The sequence below is a fragment of the Vombatus ursinus genome, unplaced genomic scaffold (assembly GCF_900497805.2).
Source record: "Vombatus ursinus unplaced genomic scaffold, bare-nosed wombat genome assembly UNPS02014884.1, whole genome shotgun sequence".
NCBI lineage: Eukaryota > Metazoa > Chordata > Mammalia > Diprotodontia > Vombatidae > Vombatus > Vombatus ursinus.
Genome location: NW_020954662.1, coordinates 262,757 through 273,276, shown reverse-complemented (window position 1 = coordinate 273,276; position 10,520 = coordinate 262,757). Strand labels below are relative to the sequence as shown.

The following is a 10,520-nucleotide window of genomic DNA, read 5'->3' as shown; positions in this document are numbered from 1 at the left end:
TCTAAGGTCCTTCTCAGCTCCGATATTTTATGTTCTAACATTCTCTGCCCTCAGGTCCAATATTCTATATTCTAACATTTTGGGTTCTAAGGCCCTTCTCAGTTCTGATATACTTTGACCAAAATAACAGATCACAACAGACTGGAAGCAGGTAGGAGAGTCCAGCTCTGACATTCTATGTTCTAAGGTCTTTCTGGCTCTACAGAACTTTCTACGGTTCTAGGGTTCGCGGACTAGTCTGGGATCCATGCCTCAAGATGAAAGCACATCTCAAAGTGGTACAAGTCAGATCATTCCTATGATTTCCACCACTTCATCTTCACAGCCCCGCTCTGAGCCGGCCTTTGGCTTATCGATTCCACTTAGTAGCTCCATCAGCTCTAATGACTTTAACTATCCCCCTTCTTGCTCCCACCTGTACCACCTCCAAAGGCAGATGAGCCACTAACACAGAAAAGCTTCTAATTTCAGCCTCATCTATTTTGAGGGGGAATTACTCAGGCCTGATTACCAGCTCTGCCGTAGAAAGTCTCTGAACACACCAATTGTCTTTAAAGGGACAGAAGATTTCTTACAAACTTCGGTGGTGCGTGGGAGGGTTTCTGGTTGGCTCTGGAGACAAAGAATCAAAAGAGAAAGGAAAGAGGCATCGTGGATTGCTGGCTGAAGGTACGGGTCAAAAGACCTGGGTTTGAATCTGGGCTCTACTATTTCTAACATTGCTGACTTTGGGCAAATTACTGCTCTCTGAGCCTCAGTTTCCTTATCTGTAAAATGAGGGTCATTTACTCACAGTACCAGCCTCCTAGCAAGAATGTGATGAAAGTGCTTCTAGAAATTTTCAGAAAGCCCCCAGAAGAACGAGGGTTGTGATCAACAGAAGCCGTCCTCACTAGAGTCATCGAAGCCTCACAGTAAGCAAGTGAAGGAAAATCTTGCCAACCCAAGCCGGTGGCCCTTGGGTTTGTCTGAGCACTCTGGACTTGCAGAGTTCTTCCATCAGTCGCCTCCTTTGGCCCTGATGGTCACATCCCCCAGCAGTCCTTCACAGGGTCTCTAAGCAGCTTCACTGCACAGTCGGTACCTGATCATACATTGTCTTATTCTCCAATTACCCTGCTTGTTTGCCTTCTTTTCCTAATTAGATGCCAGTGTATAGAAGCTCCCTGGGCTCAGTCAGAAATTCCAGGCTCTCCTCTTGGTGGTACCACTGAGTTACTGGGTGACCTAGGGCAAGTCACTGCCCCATCCTGGGCCTCAGTTTCCTCATAAATCAAGCAAGGGGGATAGGCTATATGATCTCTAGGGTCCCATCTGGTGATGGCTATGATTATATTCTACAATTAATAGAGGCTTTCAAAGTGTGGTTTGAGGACCATCCCTGAGATACCTTTCAAGGTATCCATGAGGTCAAAACTATTTTCATAATAATTGATTGAGCTTTTTTTTTTTTTTTTTTTTTGGCAATTGGGGCTAAGTGACTTGCCCAGGGTCATACAGCTAGTGTCAAGTGTTTGGTCTGAGGCCAGATTTGAACTCAGGTGCTCCTGACTCCAGGCCAGTGCTCTATCCACTGCGCCACCTAGCTGCCCCTTATTTTCATAATAATACTAAGAAATGACTTGCCTATTAAAATACTCTTCCCTTTTCCAACTACCTGTCTGTGTGAGGTTGAATTGTCTTCATACACTTCAACCAAAATAACAGATCACAACAGACTAAATATAGAAGCAGGTAGGAGAGGTCAGCTGTTTTCTACTGAGCCTGACGCTCAAAAGTTTTACAAATATGTGTAAAATAAGGCCACTCTAGTCACTAAATTTTATTTGTTTTGGAAAATATGGTTATTTTTTATAAAAACATTACTTATGTTAACATGTGATGGGTTTATTCTTGTTATTTTAAAATGAATGAATAAATATTTTAAAAATACTTAGTTTTAATTTATCAATTTAGTTTTTTTTTTTTGTTAGACAATGGGGTTAAGTGACTTGCCTAGGGTCACACAGCTAGTAAGTGTTATGTGTCTGAGGCAGGATTTGAACTCAGGTCCTCCTGAATCCAGGGCTGGTGCTCTATCCACTGCGCCACCTAGCTGCTTATCAATTTACTTTTAAAGAAGCAAATATTGATAGTGTCACACCTAAACAAAACCACTTTAGTGTCCTCAATGATTTTTAAGAGAATCAAGGGATATTGAGACAAAAAAGTTGGAGGACCTCTGTTTCAAGGATTTTTTTTTTTAGCTCTAACATTCTTTGTTCTAGGATTCTTTTTAGTTCTGGAAATGTAAGTTCTAACATTCTATAGCTTAACCTCTGTCCCAGCTCTGACATCTTGTGTTCTAAGGGCCATCCATGCTCTGACATTCTGTGTTTTCAGGGCCTTCCCAGCTTTGAAATTCTTTGTAGAGTAATTCAGAAATACAGAAATTCATAGGACAGTAGGGAGGACATATCACAAACACAGAGAATGATACAAGTTGACTGTGTGAAAGTGTGGCCTACTGGGTAGTGAGGCAGCCTTGGAATAAGAAGGACCTGAGTTGAAATCCTCCCTCTGATGCATACAGGCTGTGTTACCTGGTCAAGTCATTCAACCTGTTAGTGGGCCCCCCCAACTCTAAGATCATGATAATAACAACCAGAGTTGATCTCGCTCTTTAAGGTTTGTCAAACCTTTCCCGTGTTATTTCATTTGATCCTCCCAAGGCAGGTACAATTATCTCCATTCTACAGAGTAGGGAACTGAGGCACAGAAAAATTAAGTGACTTGCCCAGGGTCACATAGTTAGGGCCTAAGTCAAGATTAGAACTAGAAGATTCCTTATTCTAAGTATCTGTACACTGCAGAGCAGGTGTTAATATGCATGGGTAAATGACATTGCTCAGTAAGAGTACCATACAGAAATAAAATTACAGGTCTGGTTTTTACACACCGACACACACACACATGTAAGATACATATATGCACATATAACACACACATGCATGTGCACTTATACACACATGCACACACGTGTATATATATATATTTATAGACATGGACATATCTACCATACAGGGCCAAAATGGAAGTGGAGACTCTCGCTCCAGGGCCCTACTGAGCTCTCATGATCCTCTCATCCTAAGGACTTCCAACACAGATAGGGTAAAGAGCTCTTTATCACTGCATGAAGTGGCCCCCACAGGGCTTTGCCTCAGTCATGATAACACAGTAGGAAAAACAAAGAGGCTATTATTGAGAAATTCACAGCCAGTTCTGGAAGGGAGGCACATTGAAAATATTGAGAAATCTTTAGTACTGCAATTTTCCAAAGACATTTCTCATGTTCTTTCTTTCTTGCTTTTTTTTTTTTTTAAATGATTTACCTACCAGTTTGGCCTGGAAAAGGACCTTAGAACACAGATATGAGAGCTGGAAAGGAACTGAAATCATAGGAGCAAAGATTTAGAGGTGAAGGGTACCTTAGAGGCTATCGAGTATAATCCCCTCACTTTTCAGATGAAGAAACTGAGGTACAGAGCAGATCAGTGATTTGCCTGGGGATGTACAACTAGCAAGTGTCTGAGGTAGGATTTGAATCCAGATCTGCTTGAACTCTGGTCCATTTTCCTATCCATTATGCTCTGTTGCCTCTTAAGAAATTAGAATGTCAAAAATGAAAGAGAAACATAGAATGTCAGAGATAGCAAGGCTCTTAGAACAGAGAATATCAGAATTGGAGGGATCATTAGAACACAGAATGTCAGAGCTGGGAGGGCTCTTAGAACACAGGATGTCAGGGTTGGGAGGGCCCTTAGAACCCAGGATGTCAGGGCTGGGAGGGCCCTTAGAACCCAGGATGTCAGGGCTGGGAGGGCACCTAGAACCCAGGATGTCAGGGCTGGGAGGGCCCTTAGAACACAGAATATCAGACCGTATAATTTCAGAGCTGCCCAAATAATCTTAAAGCCTCAGACTGAGTCACTGCTCTTGCTCAGGAAGCTTTGTGTGGCCTTTAATATAAAACACAAAGTCCTCGTGGTGATCCAAGGCCTCTTCCAGTGAGTCTAACCATTAGTCCTCCATCCAATAATCATTATAGAGGCCTGACTTTGGAAAGGCTTTCCTGGCTGAATAGTAGTGCCAAAACAAACAAATAAACAAAATTTAAAAAAGGAAAGGAAAGGAAAGAAAGAGAGAAAGAAGGAAAGAATGAAAGAAAAGAGAGTGAATGAAAAATTAAGGATTGGATACAGGAGAGCAGAAGGGAATTCGGAAGGGCACCCAGAAAAGCATGGCGATTTTGTTACTACTTTGTCAAATTTAATACGCAGTTAAAAACTGTAGCAGAAGCTCATCTCATATGCAATCCTCTTTTTCTATTCTTTGTATATTGAAATGTTCCTGTTTGTTAAATCCATAAGAACATTTAAAAAAGAAAATGTTTCCTTCTACTGGAAGATTCTTCCTCGTATGTGACATTCTGTCCCTGCCTCTACTATTCACACAGGCTTCCCGGAGACTGCATTCCCTCTGCCCACTCTTCTTTCAAGGCTGAGCTTAGCTGCTGCTTCCTACAGGAAGCCTTCCCTGATCCTCCAGGGGAAGGTGCTCTTTCGTTTGCTCAAGCCATTTACTTATCATCTTGTCCAGGAGAAGGTAAGCTCCTAGAGGGCAGGGATAGCTTCCTTTGTGTTCTGTTTGGAGCCTTGTTCAGCACTTAATAAAGGCTAGAAGACAGTCTCTCTCAAAAAGGGGCCAATTGGAATAGGAGAAAGGGCAGGGCTCCTGGGCTTCGCAGCCCTGATAGGGGCCCTGCTGCCAGTCTGAGTCTGGTAATCCCTTCTCTCCCTTTCCAGATGTCCCTTGGCTCTTCTTGGAAAGGTCAGACCTGGTGCATGTACCTCCTCTTTCAGCCAAAGCCTCCAGGACAGCACCAGCTCAAGGCAGAGAGAGCCCTTCCCATGCCCTCTTCCTTAAGCAGGAAAGGGCAAACTGTGAGAAATAATTCCTTTGGACCCTTACTCTATTCCAATCAGTTTGATATTCTACATAAATCATATTGGGATAGATAGTTCTTATAGATACTCTCAAACTTCAATGTAATGTTCACTGCTTGTTTACCAACTTATGAGGCTCATTTGCGCAATCATGTGAATGCTGACAAAGATATCTCCACCCTGTTTTACTCAAATTTCGTGTCCAAACCCAGCATGAGTGGGATTCCTTGATGCTTTGGAAAGTCTGCCAATTTATTTTTGTAACTCTGGACCATTCCCTCTTATCCAAAGCGACCAGGTGACCATCTTCTGACCACTTAGTCAGCGGAGATGCCCCATGCTTCACCCATCCTGTGACCCCCATGCTGATATGTCCTTTTTGGCTCTTAAGAACAAGGTCTATCAACCAATGAGATTCTGTATTTTGCCATGCCTCCTTTGCATATTTTGGTACCAAACTCTGTAAATACAAGGTACTGGAAGAAGGGTGAATCTCAGATCGTGAGGAGGATCTGAGGTTCACTTCATTAGAGGGGACCATGGACCCTTTAATAAAGTGCCATTGGCTCAGAGCTCTGCCTCTGTCTCTTTTATTGTAGGCTGCATAATTTTAATCCCCACAAAACTCACACTTACCACTGCTGACAAGTCCATGTTGACCATCTTCCTGTCATCCAGGGTGACAGGCTGGAGCCCGGCCACTTTCAGCTGCACAGAGGACGTTCGGTACACAAAACTCAGCAGCCAGTCTCCCCTGGGAGGGGAACAAGCGAAAGGCAAGTCACCGTCTGGTGGGGACTCTATCAACCCAACTCATCAATTCAATTTAATTCAACAATTTTTTTTGGCTTTTTGTGAAAATACATTTTTATTGCTATCTCTTATTTTTGCATACCTTACATTTCCAAATGTTTCCCTCCCCCTCCCAGAAAGTCATTCTTTATAACAAAGAATTAAAAAGGGAAGAAAAAAATAACAGTTCAGTTAGACCAAACAGTCTATCGAAAAGGTCTCTCATTACATTCAGTGTTCTAAGGGCCCTCCCGGGTCTGGCATTCTGTGTTCTAAGGGCTCTCCCAGCTCTGACATTCTGTGTCCTAAGGACTCTCACAGCTCTGATATTCTGTGTCCTAAGGGCCCACCCAGCTTTTACATTTCATGTTCTAAGGGCCCTCCCAATTCTGACATTTCATGTTCTAAGGGCCCTCCAAGTTCTGACATTGTGTGTTCTAAGGGCCCTCCTAGTTCTGACATTCTCTGTTCTAAAGGCCCCTCCCAGCTCTGACATCCTGTGTTCTAAGGGCCCTCCCAGCTCTGACATTGTGTGTTCTAAGGGCCCTCCCAGCTCTGACATTCTAAATTCTAAAATTCTGTGGATAACAGAAAACAATGAGTCCCAAATAATTTATCTTTCCCTTTCAAATGCTTTTTTCAAAATTGCGCATGGCTATGTTCATTTCCCTTTGTAGCAGATGAATGCAGGGGGTTTCCTGTTTCTAGCATCATACCCTTCTTTTCTCTCTTCATTGCTGGGAATCAACAGCATCTCCTATCAGATGGTACAGAGTCCCAGCCTAAGCTCATCTCCTTTTTCTTCTTCTCTTCTTAAGCTTCCTGTCTGCTTGGTTCATATTTCCCTTTAAGGGCATGGACAGGGTTGTGCTGGTAAGTGTTTAACAATCAGCTGTGGGGGGGGGAGACAGGGATGTACCCACATCACACTTTTAAGTTTAATCTGTATTATGAACATTTATTTTCTCCATCACTTCCTTAAGTTTTGACAATCAACAAAACAACAAACCAAGCCCAGATCTATGCATTTGCCTATTTCCTAGGAGCAAATGCTCACAGTGAAAATTTAGCAATCAGCTCTCATGAGTTGGCTCCAGCATACTCCTACATGTGGATATAACTCAGTGTTTTGGTTTCAGAGCCTAAGAGGGATGAGGGAGCATAAAACCTTGTCCTTTGATGCTTATTGATTGTGGGATAAGAGCCGTTTAATTTTGTTTTCATTTCCTTTTCCCAAAAATTCAGTGCCCACTATGTTTTAGGCCTTGTTCTTATTGCTGGGGACACAGAGAGGAAACACCAGTATAGTTTCTCATGCTTGTAGTCTTCAATGGGGCAGAACTGGCAGGAGGGAGGTATAGCAAGAGTACAAACAGGGGGCAGCTAGGTGGCGCAGTGGATAGAGCACTGGCCCTGAAGTCAGGAGGACCTGAGTTCAAATCTGGCCTTAGACTAAATACTTGACGCTTACTATCTGTGTGACCCTGGGCAAGTCACTTAACTCCAATTGCCTAAAAAAAAAAGAAGAAGAGGAGGAAGAGCACAGATAACTAGACTATGGTAAGCAGGAGCATGCCGGAAAGCATTTCATAATTAAGTCTCCAAAAAAAAGTTTAAATGATGCATTTTAAAGTTTACAGTATTAATATTTTCTCCATCACTTTCTTAAGTCTAGACAATCAATGAAACAAAATCAAGTTGGCTCCAGCATACCCTTGGACAAGGCCAAGATACGGACGAGGTGTTGTAAAAAATCTGATGAGGGAAAGATCCCTTTTCATTGGGGAAACTGGGGCAGTATCTGTGGAGGATGTCTTCCTCTGACCTCTCAGCTGGCAGCATCTTCCCCTCTAAGACTGCCTGCATCTATGCTGTATATATCTTGCATATCCCTAGTTATTTGCAAATGTTGTCTTCTCCATTAGAATATAAGCTCCTTGAGGGCAGGATTTTTTGTTTTTTGCCTTTTGAGGTATTCCTAGCACTCAGCATAGTGTTTGGTATGCAGTGCTGTTGTTTGTCCTTGGTTTTCAAAGAAGACCAATGGCATCACGGAACATCAACAATAAAAATTGTTGTTCGTCCTTCGTTGGTACATAGTAAGCACTTCATGCTTGACTGATTGAAGAAGTGGCACTTGAGCCAGCCACAGGCAGGTCTATAATCCTTAGATCTCCATAGAGAGATCAATAGGCAGAGCCATGGAGGACATTCTTATGCTCGGAGGATGACTTGAGCAGATGCACATAGGTAGGAAAGGGCAGGAGGACATTGGGAAGCTGTTAGGGGTCTACTTTGACCAAAAAGTAATGTATGGGAAGGAAAGTAGAGTGAAATGAGGCATAAAAGGTAAGGTGAAACTGGAGGATAGAGGGCCTTCAATGCCAGGCAAAGAAGCTGGTGCTTTATCCTATGGTCAATAGGGAACCCCTGGGGGAATCTGAGCCAGAGAGTGACTCCATCAGACCAATGTTCTAAGAAGAGAGTCATAAGAATGATGGACTGACAGGAGTGGCGAAGAAGAGACTGAAAGCAAGGAGACCAGCTAGGAGACTTGTTACTATAGTCAACAGAGAGCATGAACATCAGCAAATGGGGAGACGATAATGTTAATCAGCACACGGTCAAGGGCCTCCTCTCCTGTTACGACTGGAGAAATCAGGGAAGCACAGTTTGTTAGGGCTGGGAGGGCCCTTAGAACACAGAGTATTAGAGCTGGGAAGGCCCTTGGAACAGAGAATGTCAGAGCTGGGAGGGCCCTTAGAACACAGGATGTCAGAGCTGGGAGGGCCCTGAGAACACAGGATGTCAGAGCTGGGAGGACCCTTAGAACAGAGAATGTCAGAGCTGGGAGGGCCCTTAGAACACAGGATGTCAGAGCTGGGAGAGGCCTTAGAACAGAGAATGTCAGAGCTGGGAGGGCCCTTAGAACACAGAGTGTCAGAGCTGGAAGGGCCCTTAGAGCACAGGATGTCAGAGCAGGAAGGGCCCTTAGAACACAGAGTGTCAGAGCTGGGAGGGCCCTTAGAGCACAGGATGTCAGAGCAGGAAGGGCCCTCAGAACACAGAGTGTCAGAGCTGGGACGGCCCTTAGAACACAGAGTGTCAGAGCTGGAAGGGCCCTTGGAACAGAGAATGTCAGAGCTGGGAGGGGCCTTAAAATATAAAATGTCAACCAATCGGTCAACAAACATTTGTGAAGTGTTTACTCTGTGTCAGGCACTGTGCTAATCTTTGGGGATACAAAAAAAAAAAAGGTAAAGAATGGCCCCTGCCCTCAAGGAGCTTACAATCTAAACGTTAAAAAAAAAAAAGCAGGATTAGAGATTGGCATTATCTCTACCCTCTCTAATTCTGGGGAGAGCCTGGTCATGTGATATTTGAGACTCAGAGTTCTGTGTCTGGAAGGGAACTTTAACATAGAATATAGTGTTAGAGCAAGAGCAACTTTGGGACATAGAACGTCAAAGAGGGAAACAACACGCAAACAGATACATACAAACAAGGCATATACAGGATAAATAGGAAATAATTAAAAGAGGGAAGGCCCTGGAATTAAGAGGGGTTAGGGAAGATTTTCTGTACAAGGTGGGGCTTTAGTTGAGACTTAAAGGAAGCCAGGCAAGTCCATAGTTAGAGCAGAGGAGGGAGAACATTCCAGGCATGGGGGAGGGCCAGAGAAAATGTAGAGTTAAGACACAAAGTGTCTTGTTTGTGGAGCAATTCGGAGGTCAGTGTCACTGGACCCAAGAGTATGTATCTGGGAATAAGGCACAAAAAGACTGGAAAGGCAGAAAGAAGCTAGGTTACGAGGGGCTGTGTATATTAAGCAGAGCATCTTGGATTTGATCTTGGAGTTTATTGAATGAGGGGGCCACATGGTCAGACCTGTGCTTTGGAAAGTCACTTAAGCGGCTGAATGGAGGATGGTCTAGAGTGGGGAGGGACTTTGGATAGGTACACCCCCCCGGCAGCTTATTGCTATTGTTATTATCCAGGCATGTGGTGATGAGGGTCTGCTCCAGAGCAGGGACAAGGAGGAGAGAAGGGGGCATATCGAGAGATACTGCCAAGGTGAAACTGACAGGCCTTGGCAAAAGATTCCATATTGGGGGGAGGGGTAAGAGATAGTGAGGAGTCCAGGATGATGCCCGGGTTGTTAGCCTGAGGGACTGGGAGAATGGTGTTGCCCTCTACAGTAATAGGGAAGGTAGGAGAAGGGAGGAAACTTGGGAGGAAAGAGAATGAGTCCTGTTTTGGACAAGTCGAGTTTAAGGTATCTACTGGACATCCAGTTTGAAATTTCTGAAAGGCGGTTGGAGATGCAAGACTGGAGGTCGGCAGCAGGTGGGGGCGGGATTTGAGAATCATCAGCATAGAGATGGTCATTAAATCCATGGGAGGTGATGAGATCTTCAAGTGAATCGGTACAGAGGGAGAAGAGAAGAGGACCTAGGACAGAGCCCTGACACCTATGGTTAGAAGGCATGATCTGGGGTAGGATGCAGCAAAGGAGGCAGAAGCAATGGGCCTCAGAACACAGAATTTCACGGAAATGAGGGAGCTCAGAACACACAATGTCAGAACTTGAAGGAAAGTTAGAGCATTGAACATTAGAGCTAAAAGGGACTTTAAATGAAACACTCTATTCCACAATGATTCAGGGTTTCCCAGAATCCATATTCTATGAAGTAGTATTTTATTTCGTTTAGGGAAATGCTCATTTTTGTGAGGATGTTGATT

The 10,520-nt window shown here is 43.9% G+C and overlaps 1 protein-coding gene across 3 annotated transcripts in view; it reads right to left on the bottom strand.

Moving 5' to 3' along the window:
* Positions 1-10,520, bottom strand: part of LOC114028476 (transmembrane and coiled-coil domain-containing protein 4-like) — a 109,908-nt gene that overhangs the window by 13,405 nt on the left and 85,983 nt on the right. For all 3 annotated transcript variants that reach the window (XM_027842712.1, XM_027842711.1, XM_027842713.1), the window contains one exon: positions 5,622-5,739. In XM_027842712.1, the coding sequence (XP_027698513.1) occupies positions 5,622-5,739 (118 nt within the window). The remainder of the gene's footprint in view (positions 1-5,621; positions 5,740-10,520) is intronic.